The 17,408-nt window shown below is 43.0% G+C and overlaps 1 protein-coding gene across 1 annotated transcript in view; it reads left to right on the top strand.

Annotated features, from left to right (window-relative positions):
- The window catches only part of clcnk (chloride channel K), a 56,144-nt gene that overhangs the window by 29,734 nt on the left and 9,002 nt on the right, over window positions 1-17,408 (top strand). The window contains exons 10-16 of the mRNA XM_078558099.1: window positions 3,644-3,728; window positions 5,093-5,266; window positions 5,477-5,546; window positions 7,058-7,168; window positions 7,625-7,838; window positions 9,068-9,201; window positions 13,394-13,491. Coding sequence (XP_078414225.1) covers window positions 3,644-3,728; window positions 5,093-5,266; window positions 5,477-5,546; window positions 7,058-7,168; window positions 7,625-7,838; window positions 9,068-9,201; window positions 13,394-13,491 — 886 coding nt within the window. The remainder of the gene's footprint in view (window positions 1-3,643; window positions 3,729-5,092; window positions 5,267-5,476; window positions 5,547-7,057; window positions 7,169-7,624; window positions 7,839-9,067; window positions 9,202-13,393; window positions 13,492-17,408) is intronic.

Here is a 17,408-nt window from a genome sequence, read left to right as displayed (position 1 = left end):
GCTCCTCCTTTTTCAAACAACCATCTAATTCCCTTTTAAAAGAGTTTATGGACTTTGTTTAAACCAACTGTATGTAGCAGAGAATTCTACATTATGACCACCTTTTGTATATAAAAGAAATCTAACACACCCTTTATTTCTTTCTGTAATTACCTTAGACTCTTTTGTCATCAGGTCATCAATCAGTGGAAATAATCTATCACTGTTTACCTTGTCATAACCTTGAAAACCTCTATTAATCATTTCTTAATCTCCTGAGCCCTAGAGAAAAAGCTCCAACTTCCCGAGTCTCTTGTCACAAATTAACTGTAATCCTTTATTCCTGGTTGCATCCTGTTGAACTAAAGCTACACAGTTTCCATCCTTTCCTATAATGGGGAACCTAAAACTGTACCCTGCCCCCACCCCGCCATCCAATACTCCAGTTGTGACTTGGCCTTGTACAAGTTCAACATTGCTCTGATTTTGTCTAAGACTCTAGAACAGCGGTACTATAAGTGTGGTCTGCGGACTGCAGTGGTCCGCGAGGGTCCTCCATGGGCCGGCCTAAAGTGCAAGTCACGAATATGGAGTGCTATGGCCGAGGCCATATGAGAGAACAGGGCAGAACCCTCATCCCCACCACTCCCGTGGCGCCACACGACTAGGCCGGTTCCTGCATGCACAGCACGAGTGGTCATAATTGCGAGCAACAACATTGTTGCTCTAGAAGCAGGATTTATGTTGCTGTTGTTTTTGTTTGATTCATATAAACGTAAGGTAAGTATTAGTTTCTCAGAGGAAGATTATTGTGATGATTTTATAACTCACGTTAGAATGGTTCAAGTAAATGTATTCCACTGAAGTATTAATGTTTATAATATGAAAATGTTAATACTTCTGTTTCTGGCATGAATTAATAATTTACTTATGATATTTAATATTTGAAAATTAATACATATACATTTATTACATTTATTAGTGAAGCGGTAGTGAAATGTGTATGGTCTCCATAAGATCCCATTAATTCTGATGAGTTGTTTTGTGGTGGCAAGTGAAAATGGGTGAAATAGGAGCATTGGGTGGTCTGTGGGGTATTTTTTGCCTCTTAGGTGGTCCACAGATGAAAAGTTTGAGAACCACTACTCAAGATACAAAACTAAGGGTCTGATCCATGCAAAAGGCTCATTGTGTCTAATGGTCATTTTCTCTTCGTGGGAATTTTTATGAAACCATGTTTCCAATATTGTAACTGGAATAATTTGATCTTTTTTTTATGCAAGTGAATCTCAATTAAAGCAACATTCTGCAATCTAACAAACCTATAAATGAGTTTTTTCTAGTCAGATTTGGCTGGGATTTTATGCGCCCTGTACGCTGGCAGGGGGGAGGTGGGGGGAGGCATAAAACCAGATGGAATGGCAGGGAGCACCTACTTTTACCTGCGGCGGTGTAGGTGTCTGGCAGCTCACCAACCCTCAGCCAATTGAGGACTGTAAGTGGCCAATTAATTGCCACTTACGGGTCTCTTCCCTCCACCGCTGATATTTTATCAGAGCTGGTGGTGGGGGTGCCCACGCCAGGTGGTGAGACCACCAAGTAAACACTGGCAGCCTTGCTTCAGAGGAGGAGGAAGGGGGAACCCTACTGTTTGGGCACCCGTGCCCAATGGAAGCCCCCACCCTGCCCCAATGGAAATGGCCACCCCTGCTCCCCATCCCCTGCCCACCAGCTGATTGGCTGGCATCTCAAGGCAGCTTTTGACCGAGTGTGGCACCAAGGAGCCCTAGCAAGCTGGAGTCTATAGGAATCAGGAGGAAAACGCTCCACTGTTTGGAGTCATACCTAACATATAGGAAGATGGTTGTGGTTGTTGGAAGTCAATAATCTCAGTTCCAGGACATCACTGCAGGAGTTCCTCAGGGTAGTGTCCTAGGCCCAACCAACTTCAGCTGCTTCATCAATGACCTTCCTTCCATCATTAGGTCAGAAGCGGGGATGTTCGCTGATGATTGTGCAATGTTCAGCACCATTCGCGACTCCTCAGATACTGAAGCAGTCCATGTCCAAATGCAGCAAGACCTGGACAATATCCAGGCTTGGGCTGATAAGTGGCAAGTAACATTCGTACCACACAAGTGCCAGGCAATGACCATCTCCAACAAGAGAAAATCCAATCATCTCCTCTTGACATTCAATGGCATTACCATTACTGAGTCCTCCACTATCAACACACTGGAGGTTATCATTGACCAGAAATTGTACCAGACCAACCATATAAATATTGTGGCTACAAGAGCAGGTCAGAGGCTAGGAACCCTGCAGTGAGTAACCCACTTCCTTTGGGGAGTAATCCACTCCCCAAAGCCTGTCCACCATCTACAAGGCACAAGTCAGGATTGTGATGGAATACGCTCCACTTGCCTGGATGAGTGCAGCTCCATCAACACTCAAAAGCTAGACAACATCCAGGCCAAAGCAGCCTGTTTGATTGGCGCCCCATCCGCCACCTCCAACATCCACTCCCTGCATTGACGCACAGTAGCAGCAGTGTGTACAATCTTCATGATGCACTTCAGCAACTCACCAAGGCTTCTTCGACAGCATGTTCCAAACCCATGACCTCTACCACCTAGAAGGACAAGGGCAACAAATGCTTGGGAACAGCACCAGCTGGAAGTTCCACTCAAAACCACACAACATTATGACTTGGAACTTTATCGCCATTCCTTCACTGTCGCTGGGTCTAAATCCTGGAACTCCATTCCTAACAGCACTGTGGGTATACCTACACCATATGGACTGCAGCGGTTCAAGAAGGCGGCTCATCACTACCTTTTGAAGGGCAGTTAGGGATGGGCAATAAATGCTGGCCTAGCCAGCAACACCCGCATACCATGGAAGAATAAAAAAAATCTCTTAGAGGCGGGACATCCTCCCACACATGAGCAGAAGCCACAACCTCAGGCAATTAACTACCTGAGGACTGTAAAATACGGTTGTGACTTCCTGGCCCAGCAGAAGCAAGGTCAACCCCAACTTTTCAGCCAGTGAGCAGAGTCACCGCCTCCATGAAAAATTCCGGTGTTGATGTTAGAAAATTAGAGTTTGATTTTTTTTTCCATATGTCTTCTAAGTGAAATAAAGAATGGATTGCCAAATTTGAGTGTACAGAGAATGACATGCATGACAAATAGATTTCCAATCTGCACCAGTGAAGGTTGCAATTTTAGTTTCTATGATGTTGAATAAGAAGCAACAGGAATTCTGTACTGACTCAACTGGAAAGCTAGCTTGAGTTAACACTATTATAGTGAAACTTGAAATGTTTCCAAGTAAATCTATAGTGAGGGGTCAGTCTGTTGTCTTTCAGTATTCATTAATTGACAGCTGCAGTGAGGGTAAAGCATTTAGTAATTAGCAATATGATGAAGTTAAAGTATTCATTAACAGACAGCCACAGTGAGAGCCGATGTACTCATTGTGTGGAAAATAATTCTCTGACAGATAATTTGTCCCTTTCTGTTTACTTGCACTGTTACTGTATCGTGGAAGTGACTGAATTGGGAGCTCAGATGAGCTAGTTTGTGATATAATTGTTCAAAACCTTTTTAGATTAATGAATGAGACATTAGCTAATATCCAAATAATGTTCTATCAATAGGAAGGCAGTGTACTCTGGACTTGTAACCTTACTCTTGGCGTCAATCACCTTCCCTGGCAGTCTGGGGCAGTTCATGGCATGCAGGGTAAGTACTTATGAACATGAAGCAAGTCTCAGCCTTGTAGCCAGATTCAGCGTCACTTCCAGGTAATATATAGAATAGGGTAGATACTGAACGTCAGGTTTTCTCAGCCAGAGGTGGCACCACCACTTGTCTCTGAGGGAGGCTCTTATACCAACTAGATTGATAGAGACTCAGAAGTACACATGGCACCAGTCTGTCAGAGACATTGAAGCACACATACTACCTGACGCATTTTAGCTACTAGATTACCAGCAGATATGGATATCCCTCTGCCCACTGGGTCAAGTGGTATGGAACTGAAAATAAACCACCTTTAATCTGTAATTCCAGACATACAAGCTGCCTGCTTCCCACCTTCTACCACATTGTTAGCAATTCAATAACGGAATAAAATTGCATGGAGCCTGTATCATAGAGAGGGTTCTGGTATTAGTAGTAGCTTTGTCCTCACTTATGCTCAGACTGGCTAAATGATCTACCCATATCTATGCTCTTCTGCCTTGTTGGGGATTTTTGATTTATGGATCCTTGGGCTGCAAATTCGGCTCTGTGGCAACCTTTTTTCTCAGTGCTACGGGTGCTGTTTTGTGTACAAAACGGCGTTTACTCCGTGGTGTGCATTTCTGGTGCAGTGCCATTTGGTGAGGGCAAGAGCATGGTTGTTAAGAGCGAGCGCAGGATGTTTGCAGAGTGGGCAGATTGTGACATCAGTCAGCGTGCGACGCCGATTTGACTGTAACGGCACCATTTTCGACCTCAACGCTCCAGCTAATGTCCTTTCTTAACCTGGCATGGCTGAACCTACATTCAGCGGCTGAAGGACCACCCCCCAAAACACACACACACACACACACACACACACACACACACAATCAAACTCCAGTGCTTTTTAAAGGGATAATCAACTACTTTCAGATTAGTATTTTAATGATTTCTACTGGCTGCTGCTGAATTTGTAGATGATGTGAGTTTTCTACTTAATATCGGCAAGTCATGGTTCCCTGATCAACATACTATGATCAATACACCAGAAGTTCATGTGTATGAACTACAGGTGAGGATACAATGGAACTGTGTTATATCCTCCATTGTTACACAGCTTTCTGGCAGTTATTTAAGATCCTCACATGATCAACAACATTATGGTAATGATACTGGAGACCGAGGCACTAGAACCTATTGAATAATACCTCGGTGATGGAGTCAATGGGACAAAGTTATAGGGGAAAGAAACTGAAATAGCATGAGTTTATCTGTCCCGCAAATGGAATGATCTAACTTTCACATTGTTCTAACTCCATAAAAGACAAATGAAGAAATGATTTTGATGTAGAAAGGATAATCTCTGACTGTGTTCTCTGCAGCTCACCATGAAGGAACTTCTCTCTTCACTCTTTGATCACCGGTCCTGGGGTGTGCTTTCTCTGAATGCAACACTTAACATCCAGGCAAGGGTAGATCCTGACAATCTGTGGATCGAATGGTGCCACCCATCCTTCACTTTTTTTGGCACACTCCTGTTCTTCTTATTCATGAAGGTAAGGTATAGTTTTCACTAAGCACCCAGCCTTGAAATGTTCCACAGCATTAATTGCTGACCCAAAATGAGTTTTAGTAATTCAATGCCCAGGGGCACAATCAAACAGGCATTTACAGACAACCTGCATGCATAGCCATGAATACACAACAGGAAACAAAACCATGTTAGTGGGTTTGTGCTAAGCTGATTGTCTCTCCTTGATCTCTAGTTTTGGATGCTGATTCTTGCGACCACAATGCCAATGCCAGCTGGATATTTCATGCCGGTGCTTATATATGGTAAGTTCAGGAAATAAATCTTCCTCCTAGTTGACGTGTGCACTAAATGTATAGAACAAAGCAGAGCTTTAAAATCAAGAGGTATCTTCAAACCATCTGAATCTGAACCTGTACTTTTTTTTAATTAGTAGTTGATGTATTTACAATTCTGAAACACAGAAAAATCATGGCATAGAAGAGAGATCATTTGGCCCATCATCACCGTGCTGGCCAAAAAAAGAGCGATCCGGCCTAATCCCACTTTCCAATTCTTGGTCCCTTAAGCCCTGCATATCCAAGTATTTTTTAAATGAAATGAGTGTTTCTGCTTCTGCCCCTTTCAGGCAGTGAGATGGGAATCCTCCTTCCCCTCTCTCCAACTCTCTGGGTGAAAAAATTTCTCCTCAACTCCCCTCTATTCCTGCTGTCAATTACTTCAAATCCATGCTCCTTGATTATTGACCTCTCTGCTGAGGGAAAAAAGCCCTTTCTATCCATCCTATCTAGGCCCCTCATAATTTTGTACACTTCAATTAACTCTCCCCTCAGCTTTCCCTGTTCCAAAGAAAACAGCCTTTCTACTCTTTTCTTTATAACAAAAATTCTGTCAGAATCCTCTAAATCTTCTCTGTTCCCTCTTGAGTGTGGTCATATCCCTCCCGTGATGTGATGACCAGAACCGTGCGCAGTACTCTAGCTGCGGCCTAACTAGTGTTTTATACAGTTCTAGCATAGCCTCCCTATAAGTAGAATGAACTGGTTCATTTTTTCTATTTTTATTCTTTCATGGGATGTGGGCATCACTTGCAAGGCCAACATTAGGTGCTCATCCCTAATTGCCCTTAAATTGAGTGGCTTGCTAGGCCATTTCAGAGGGTAGTTAAGAGTCAACCACATTGCTATGGATCTGGAGTCACTTGTAGGCCAGACCAGGTAAGGATGGCAGATTTCCTTCTTTAAAGGACATGAGTAAACCATGTAAACCCCTGTACTATTTGTGATTAAGATATGACCATGTGTCTCTACTTCATACAAATTCTGGAATGAAACCCTCTTGCCATCTCTGGAGATACACGGGAGATAAATGCTGTTATAGGTCATTTAATAGGAGAGATTATGGCTCTTATATTTCCTAATGGCACCAAGTCAGAAGGAATCTTGAACCCCATAATCCCTGGGGGATATGCCCTTGCAGGCAAGTATGTGCTGGTCATGCATTTCCTAAAGATGCTCCTTTAGTTCAGTGATGAACAAATGGTTGTTTTGTTTATAGAAAAGGAAGGTATGTAGTCTCTCTCTAGGTGACTACAAACAAGGGATGTAGAGTCTGTTCTCGGAGTTAATTATAGCTAGGAAGATGTACAGCTCTCCTCCCAAGGGATTATAGATGGAGTACATGGAGCCTGCTCCAGGATGGTTACACATGAGGAACATGTAACGCTTGGCTCAGGAGAACTTTAAATCTATCATTTATTGTGCTATAATAGCTTATAAAGCCCTGACATTTATCCTCTGCATTTTGTATTCTGTAGGTGCTGTTATAGGTCGTTTAGTAGGAGAGGTTATGGCTCTTATATTTCCTAATGGCATCAAATCAGAAGGAGTCTTGAACCCCATAATCCCTGGGGGATATGCCCTTGCAGGCAAGTATGTGCTGGTCATGCATTTCCTAAAGATGCTCCTACACTATCTGTTTACCATGCAAGTCTCCTGATCTGTCCCTTAGGATTGAAGATTATTTGTGCCTGACTGACTTCCAGTATTGCAGGCAAGCTTTCTAAATGCATTGCCCTATTGCTCTGTCTGGAGCAGCTCAGTCAGAAGATTTTTCTACCATACTAGGAGCAGCACTGATGACTGACTTGTAGGATGCACCGTCACACCCTTCTCTGCTTATTGTTTCCTAACATGTACAGTTGCAATCTCTTATTTAACATGGATGGTCATTATGGCACCCAGGCATTGCTTTGCTAGCCTCACACCATAAGTATATCCTTCCAAGCAATGAAAGTTCTGTCTTGATAGGTCACTATATGGTGTTGTACCCTTTCTTGTCTGTAAGATCAAAGGATATGAGGTAAATCTTTTTGTCTTGGCAGGGGCAGCAGCGTTCTCCGGAGCTGTGACCCACACACTGTCCACAGCGCTGTTGGTATTCGAACTCACAGGACAGATGGCACATTTCCTCCCTGTTCTATTAGCTGTACTTGTGGCAAATGCCATAGCACAGAAGTTCCAACCTTCCTTCTACGATGGAACCATAATTGTGAAGAAGCTGCCATATTTACCCAAAATACGGAGCAGTGACATTGGGTTTGTATCACGCCTAATGTCAGTCGGCTGGTGATGGGTTGTCTGATGGATGTGCTGAGTTATAATGGGCGTGGTAGCAAAAAGACTGAGGTTTCTACATTTATTCGGCTGGTTTTGAGTGGGGCAGGGTTTTTAGCTGGAAGACTCAGAACCTGACACGCTGTTCTGTTTTAATGTCACCGCTTGTGCCTTTTCTTTCAAGCACGTTCCCTAACCAAAAGCGAGTCTGATTGACATGCTCGACCCGCCATCAGGTGGGGAAGGTTGTGGAAGAGGCCACAAGCCAGAATCAAGTAGGGAGTCTGCAGCTGGGTTAGGGACAGCAACAGGTTGTGTGAGCGGTTCAGGACCTTGGGAGGAATGGAGGTGGTTACTGATCCCGGGCAGCGGAGTGGGCGGGGTGAGGGAGGTGTTTGATTTCTGATCCCAGAGTGTGTCCAATGGCAGGCAGGAAGCAGAAAGACTTGGTGGCCCGAGAGGAAGCACCTCTGCTCCTCTTGACCCACAAGCAGTGTTGTAAAGGCATCTGCTTTTTCCTCAAAGCATCCTCACATCCCTTTAGTTGCTAGGATTCCTGAGACCTGTTAATTATGAGGAATTCAGCCTCATTGTAATATTTAAATAGCCAACCCATCTCCCCAGAGCAAGTTGGTTGCCCAAGTGGTTGGGTTTGAGATGTGTTGGGATCGAGTTTGAGATTTTTAAAAGTGTTAACATCCCACCCAACCTAAACCCAACTATTTTTGGGAGTTAAACTTACGCTTGAAACTTTCAAACTCTGTACATCTTTTTTATTGTGACCTAGGAGGCCTTGTGGCTAAGTAGGTAGTGCCCCTGCCTCTGAGCCATAAGCTCCAGGTTCAAGTCCCACTCCAGGATTTGTTGCTCAATGAAGGATTGTTCGTAACATGGTTTAAGCAGGTTGCTAATTAGTTTATTATTTGTGCCTGACTGACTTCCAGTATTGCAGGCAACTGCAACTATTGCCCACTATTCCCCAAAGGGAAAAAATGTGTGTGTGGAGATACAAAAGAAACAAATGTGCTCTAAGCCACATCACTCAAAGTAGTCCTTTCTGAGATGCTCCTTCTTACACGTTCTTGTTATAGACACCCGAACAACAAATATTTATCACTTATTACCTAGCAGCTTCATTCTGTTACCTCTAGTGGAACAGCCTCAGACTGAACCTTGCTGTTATAGTTAGATAATATCGATCTATTCTTCAGCTCTTACAATGTGACGGTGGAAGAGTTCATGAACACCAATATCACATGTTTGGACAAAAGTTTCAGCTACACCGATATCCTGCGGCTGGTGACCTCGTGTTCTGATGATGTATATCCTGTTGTAGAGAATTCAGGTAATTACCTTTAGAACTGCACAAACTTTCCTTCCAATAATAAATATTAACCTAACATGCCTGCTGTTACGACACAGCAGTTGGTAAAGGCCGAGTTGTTTAAATCCCAGAGGGAAACTTGAACAACTGTCATAAGCTATATTTTCAATTGGTATGTTTGAGATGCAGTTCTGAATTCAGGAATAAAACCACTGAGCCTCAAGAGGTTTTTTATATAAAACTAAATTAAACATTTATGGATTTAACAACTAATTAAACACATACACATGGCTACAAATTACTACCGTAATAAGTTTTAAACAAATCCCCAAATTAATCACTCCCAGATAAATCTTCACCAAGGCAATAATAACCCATAGACTTTAAACAGACACCAGGCAAAGCACATTTGACCTTATGAATTCAAAATGAAGTCATTTGCAATTTGGTTTCTTTGCAAACAGTTGTAGGGCTTATAGGCTGGTTAAATGTTAAATGCCTCTGCATCACACACACACAAACTCCCTTCTGTTCATACCGAGCTTCCCCTTTGAATGTAAATTTTCCATTGTATTCCTGGGTTTTTTAATTTTCCCTCTCCTAACAACAATCCTTTTATTTCACCAACTTTATTAGTAAGCTGAAAAAAATTAACACATTGCTAGGCGTCTTCTAGCTAGGTGCAAGATTTGACCCATTCTTTTGAATGCTTTATTCAACAAATGCAAATGTACTTTTTAACCTTCTAACTAACTTACGTTTATTTAATTAACATCTCAAAACTACTATACATCAAAGCACACAGACTAGCTGGCTTTAATTCAATTAAGCCACACACAGACACTCACACAGACACAGGCCCTACTACAATTCCAATTTAACAATAATTTCCAATAATATTATAGACATTAATATCTCTTCATGACATTGCGGCAGACTTTTATGTTGGATTGCTGGTGGTTTGAACTTGTGACCAATATTTTTGCATCGGACAACCCTGCAATGCACCTTGTAGATGGTACACTATTGGTGTCTATTTCTGACATCTTCTATTTATGATGGAATGAAATTAAATATATTACTTGACATTATTTTCTGTACCCTGCACCCTTGCTTCAGTTGAAAGGTTCTAGCTTTCAAGGGCTGGTGTAAAACTAAAGAGGATGTATTGATGCTAAATAAGGTGGTAGTCAGTTATTAAAACTGTGTTCAGAGCTGTTCACCTAATCATAGAAGTATTATTCTATTAAACTGAATTACTTCATATTATACTGATGTGATAAAGAAAGATGACTTCAAGGTATCAGGAACTTGAATGAAGAAAGTTGTGTTTGATTTCTCTGGAAAAGAAGAGACTTTGGGGTGACCTATTTGACATTTATTCTGGTGAAGGATTCAAATATCAGAGTGGAGGTCAGGGAATGTTTTTACCATAAAACAATAAAGTTGTGAAATATTTTCCCCGGGAAGGATAATTTTTTAAATATTAATTTATGGGATGTGGGCTTCGCTGGCTGGGCCAGCATTTGTTGTCCATCCCTAGTTGCCCTTGAGAAGGTGGTGATGAGCTGCCTCCTTGAACCACTGCAGTCCATGTGGTGTAGGTACACCCACAGTGCTGTTAGGGAGGAAGTTCCAGGATTTTGACCCAGCGACAGTGAAGGAACGGTGATTATAGTTCCACGTCAGGATGGTGAGTGGCTTAGAGGGGAACTTCCAGGTGGTGGCGTTTCCATGTGTCAGCTGTCCTTGTCCTTTTAAGTGGTAGTGGTCGTGAGTTTGGAAGATGCTATCTGAGGAGGCTTGGTGAGTTCCTGCAGTGCACCTTGTAGTTGGTACACTGCTGCCACTGTGCGTCGATGATGGAGGAAGTGAATGTTTATGGATGTGGTGCCAAACCAGAGGGCTGTTTTGTCCTGGATGGTGTCAAGTTTCCAAGTTTCTTGAGTATTGTTGGAGCTGCACTTATCCAGGCAACTGGAGTGTATTCCATCACACTCCTGACTTGTGCCTTGCAGTTGGTGGACAGGCCTTGGGAAGTCAAGAGGTGAGTTACTCGCTCCATGATTCCTAGCCTTTGAGCTCTTCTAGTAGCCACAGTATTTATATGGCTAGTCCAGTTCAGTTTCTGATCAATGTATGTTGATGGTGCTGGGTTCAGTGATGGTAATGCAACTAAATGTCAAGGGGCAATGGTTAGATTCTCTCTTGTTGGAGATGGTCATTGCCTGACACTTGTGTGGCGCAAATGTTACTTGCCACTTGTCAGCCCAAGCCTGGATATTGTCCAGGTCTTGCTGCATTTGGACATAGACTGCTTCAGTAACTGAGGAGTTGTGAATGGTGCTGAACATTGTGCAATAATCAGCGAACATCCCCACTTCTGACCTTATGATGGAAAGAAGGTCATTGATGAAACAGCTGAAGATGGTTGGGCCTAGGACATGACCCTGAGGAACTCAGACAGATTCACAAGATCATAAACTTACAGAAGAGGAAGGCCATTTGTCCAATCTTAATTCATCCATCTAGAACAAATTTACGCTCCCCTCATTTGCTCCATCTAATTATTTCTTAAATGGTCCCAAGGTTTTCCTCCACCATTCTAGAAGTTCATTCCATGTCTTGATCCCTCTGCTTGAAGAAGTACATCCTGAGAGACTTATGTTTGGCCTCTAAAGAAATCAAGGGGTATGGGAAGGGGCGGGGAAGTGGAGTTGAGGCAGAAGGTCAGCCCTGATCTTATTGAATGGTGGAGGAGGGCCACATGGCCCACTCCTGCTCCTATTTCTGATGTTTTTATAACAGTTTTTGTCCCCTTTTCCACCTCCTTCACTTTAACTTAAAGTAATGTTTCTGATTAACTTTTTCAATATCATTTACCATCTCCTAAATTTCTCTAAAACCACCTCTCAGACATCTCCTTTTCAAGCTAACAAGCCACAGATGTGCCTTGGTTCCCTGGAGCCAGCCAGCAGCCCAGGCTGCGCAAGTAGCGAGTACATTTCTTCCCCAATGGCTCTCCATGATTTCCTCATAACTCGGACCCCTGACATTAAGGATCAACCTTGTGGCTCCACTTTACACTGCTTCCTGTGCTCAGGAATCCCTTTGTTTCTTAGCGCCCAGAATTGGACAGAGTGCTCAAGTTGTGGTCTGACCAGAGCCTCTAAAGAAATCATGACTTCATGACTTCCTTTGATTTGTGGCTGTTTTAAGTATGTAATCCTGATGACTTTGTTTATTGCTGTTCAGCATTAGTTAGACATGTTTAAAGCCTTTTAACTGCTTCTTCCTTAGCTATTTCAGTACAATTCCTGGAATATGGTCTGTTGCTCATCTTTCTTTCCTGTGTGCATTTGTCTGAATTGAATGTAATCTGTCATTGTTCAGCCCACTCATATTAACTCAGTCTGTAATTTCTGCCTCGTCTCATCGACATCGACTGACCCTGGTTTGGCATCTCTGCATCAGAGGCTTCTGAACGCAAGTCAGTGATATCAGGCAGGAGCACTTCCAATAATATATCCTGTGCTACTCCAACTCCCGCTCAGTATTTCTCCTCACCTCCACTAGTCTTTCCCTAACCAGAACCCACTGTTTTCTATCCATCTTATGTGTTCTCAGGTTTTATCATATTTTTTTGAACTTTAATAGTCTGCTTTTGTGTGGAACTTTTTCAAATGGCTCAGTACACAACATCATAAGTAAAACAAGTCTAAATACACAATATCACAACATCATTGAGACAGTCCACTCGGATTGTCATTTGCTTATAGAAATCAAGGGGGTTTGGTCCTTATTCTAAAACCATGTTGACTGCAGTTCACTAGGTTGTTGAACAGACACTCCTTAGGTTCATTCTTCCTTTATTCTACATGGGGTTGAAGTAAGACTAATTTTTAAGGCCTAACAGAGAGAGAAGAGATTGGGGGTTTGTGTTGTTCTTTGAAAATAGGGTAGGCTTATTGGGTGTGATGAACTTTTTCCTGTGCCTAAAAATTCTTGTGTTGTTGAAATAAGAACTGACTGTTTCCCATCTTGTTCAGGAAGCTGGCAAATATTTTACATTTTTGATGATTTCTTTAATTCTACGTTACAATTTGAATGTGGAAGACCTCAGAGAACCTTCTCTGTAGCTGCCATGGTACATGAGTGCATCAAAAGGCATTTTGTCCTTGAGTATATGTAGAAATTCTGTTTCTGTTAACAGAATCCATGGTGCTCGTGGGATCTGTTCAAAGGAGTGAGGTTGCCAAATTCCTTCAGGTTCAAAGGGAAGAGAAATGCCGCAAGGAAAACTTACAGCTGGTAAGCAAACTGCTGGGCAGGGGCATGATGGGCTGAATGGTCTCCTCTGATACTTATCACTCTATTGTAAAATAAAATATTTTACTGCCTATAGAGGGAGATAGTGGCATAATGGTAATGTCACTAAATGACTAATTAGCAACAAGTCATTAGTAATCCAGAGGCCCAGGATAATGCTCTGGGGACATGGATTCAAACCTCACCTCGGCAGCTGGTGGAATTTAATAACTTAATTTATTAAGAAATCTGGAATATAGAGCTAGTCTCCATAATGGTCACCATGACAACTATTGACAATTGCTGAGGAAACCTATCTGGTTCGCTAATGTCCTTTAGGGAGGGAAATCTGCCATCCTTACCCGGTCTGGCCTACATGTGACTCCAAACCCACAGCAATGCGGTTGACTCTTAACTGCCCTCTGCAATGGCTTAGTAAGCCACTCAGTCCAAGGGCAATTAGGGATAGGCAACAAATGCTGGCCTTGCCAGCAACGCCCACATCCCATGAAAGAATAAAGAAAAAAAAATCATGATTAAGCATGGATTCAAGATATCTTTATCCAGACTCAGCAATTACACAGATTTAAAGGAAGGTTTGACTGTGTGTGTTGGCATCTCAGACCAAAATTCTAAATTTAAACCTTAACAAGTACGCCGACTGACCTTTCGTGACTGGAGGTCTGCCAGCAAGTCAGTTATTACTCTATTTCTTTTTTTACTTTTTATAAATTTGCAATGGAAAGCCCACAGGTCCAAACTGCTGCTCTGTATCTTCATGCTTTAATACAAAGATCTAAGGCTTCTGAGGCTCAGAATGAACCTGAATGAGCTTTTACTTCATTCATATGCTACATGTTCTGAAATGGATCAGAATTTACAATGTCATTGTGACATGCTTGATCCTACATGATCTGAAAGTTTTCTAATGTACTTTTATGATGCAGATTTGTATTTATTTTTGTCCCCTAAGTCTCTGATTGCAAAACCGATCAACATGTTCAAAAATAACTTATTTATACTGGGAGAAAGAAAAAAATAAAGACTTACATTTATAATGCACTCTATCATGTGCCTCAGAAATATCTTGTGCAAAGGCTCCGGCCTCCTGATTGTCAGAGACTTAACGTATGACCGAAGATGTGCGTCGAGACCCTGCAGAAGTCCTGATGCACAGACTTTCGTGGGAATTGCCCGGAAAGTTTCAACTTCCGATGAGTAATTCCCCTGCTCCCCGGGACTCTCCATGAAAGTCTCTGACTCTGGGTTAGAGTCAGCGACTTCGGACTGTTCCATGGTACTTATTTGTGTAATTACCCAGGAAATGTTAGACAGATTAAAACCTGGTCTAACTCCTGGGTAATTCCACACCTGAAACCCCTCACAATCACCCACAATGACCCCCCCCTCCCCAACCCCCAGACTACACCCTGACCTGACTACACCTCCCAACCACCCGACTAGCCCCCAGCTAACCTCCTGACCATGCGACTACCTCCCAACACAGCTTCCCCCCAACCACCTGACTACTGTCCCCAACCCAACTCAACTACCCCCTGACCTGAGTTAACTGCCCCTAGCCAGATCTGACTGCCCCCCTCCGCCCGATTACCCCTCCTGACCAGACCTGACCTAGGTCCCAACACCCTACTTGCCCCCTCGACCCAACTACCACCCTGAATGGCTCCCCAACCAGACCTGACTTGCCCCACCACCCAACTGCCTGCGCCTTGACTACCCCTCCTGACTTGCCCCGACTACCCCTTGACCTACCTACCCACTCACCCACCTACCCACACTACCCACTTACCCACCCAACTCACCTCACCCACCTACCCATCCTACCCAGTCTACCAACCCCATCCACCTCACCCACCTACCCATCTAACCACTTAGCCACTTATCTCACCCACCTCACACACTTACCCATCCTACCACCCTACCCACCGACCCATTCATTCATCATCCACTCATCCATTCACTGACTGGAAGACTGGGCATTTAAACTTACCATATGGCATACACCTTCAGTCTGTCCGCAAGCATTACCCAGACCTCCCTGTCGCTTGCCATTTCAACACTCCACCCTGCTCTCACGCCCACATGTCCGACCTTGGCCTGCTGCAATGTTCCAGTGAGCTCAACGCAAACTGGAGGAACAGCACCTCATCTTCTGACTAGGCACTTTACAGCCTTCCGGACTGAATATTGAGTTCAACAACTATAGATCATGAACTCTCTCCTCCTTCCCCACACCCTTTCCGATCCCCCTTTTTCCTATAATTTATATAGATTTTTCTTTTCCCACCTATTTCCATTATTTTTAAATGTATTTCCATCCATTGTTTTATCTCTACCTTTTAGCCTATTTCGATTCCCCCCCACCCCACCCCCGCTTGAGCTATCTGTACCTTGCTTGTCCTGCTTTCCACCCTTAATGTCCCCATTAGCACATTCCTTAGATAATATCACCACGGTCAATACCTCTTTGTCCTTTCGTCTATGACATCTTTTGGCTATCTCCACCTATCACTGGCCTTCTATCCAGCTCCACCTGTCCCACCCCCCCACCCCCCCTTAAACCAGCTTATATTTCACCTCTCTTCTATTTTTCCTTAGTTCTGATGAAGAGTCATTCAGACTCAAAACGTTAACTGTGTTCCTCTCCACAGATGCTGTCAGACCTGCTGAGTTTTTCCAGGTATTTTTGTTTTTGTTCTAGATTTCCAGCATCCGCAGTATTTTGCTTTTATCTTAGTGAGTAAAAGGGGGTGTGTCCTGTCTTCTCCCTATTTAGCTCCACGCCGACAGCGTTCCTTGAGAGACACAGCACAGCGTTTCTCTGGGAAAGCTGGGCTCGGAAGACCACGGAAGAAATGTGAAGTGGCATCGGGTCGGGGAGTTTATGAGTGTAGTGGCGATCTAACAATCATTGCCACTGCTCGGAAGATCCAGGCCCTCGAAACACTTTGCATACAAGAAATTACTTCTGAACTGCAGTAACTGTTGCTGTGTAGGCAAATGAACAGGCTCAGGATCAAACCCAGTTAGTACAAGAACAGGAAGAGGACCTAACCCAGTTAGTACAAGAACAGGATAAGGACCTAACCCAGTTAGTACATAAACAGGCTCAGGACCGAACCCGGTTAGTACAAAAACAGAAAGAGGACCGAACCCAGTTAGTACAAAAACAGAAAGAGGACCGAACCCAGTTAGTACAAAAACAGGAAGAGGACTGAACCCAGTTAGTACAAAAACAGGAAGAGGACCGAACCCAGTTAGTACAAAAACAGGAAGAGGACCGAACCCAGTTAGTACAAAAACAGAAAGAGGACCGAACCCAGTTAATACAAAAACAGGAAGAGGACCTAATCCAGTTAGTGCATAAACAGACTCAGGACTGAACCTAGTTAGTACAAAAACTGGATGAAGACCTAACCTGGTTAGTACAAGAATAGGATGAGGACCAATCTTGGTTTGTACTGATACTTAGAAGTTTAGTGAAACTAAAGGGATGAAAGCAATATTTGACTATCATCCCTTCAATCTCAGTCATGAGATCTAATTGAAGACATCTATGTACCATGCCTCACTGAGGATCTCATTGGTAAATTTGTAATTTTAAGAAATGGATTGAAATGTACTAAGTTTAAAAGCTATGAATAAATACATGCTTAATGTAAGCATAATATACCAACTGCTTTTTCAATTTCCCTCATTCTATAGAATTTCAAGGACCAAACCCATTTCGATTCATTCATTGTATGGAATTTCATTGGATTTACAGGGGGGATACACGGAAGGAGGATTTTGAAAGAATGCTCTGAATGATTTGTTGAGTTAACGTAGAGCTGCTAAAATAGGAAGAAGATGAGAAAGTCTGAGTGAAGAAAGGACCATTCAGCCAGTCAAGCCTGCTC

This window comes from Cetorhinus maximus, chromosome 15 (genome assembly GCF_964194155.1).
Source record: "Cetorhinus maximus chromosome 15, sCetMax3.hap1.1, whole genome shotgun sequence".
NCBI classification, from domain to species: Eukaryota; Metazoa; Chordata; class Chondrichthyes; order Lamniformes; family Cetorhinidae; genus Cetorhinus; species Cetorhinus maximus.
The sequence above is the reverse complement of the archived record's forward strand: the minus strand, read 5'-3'. Positions and strand labels throughout refer to the sequence as shown.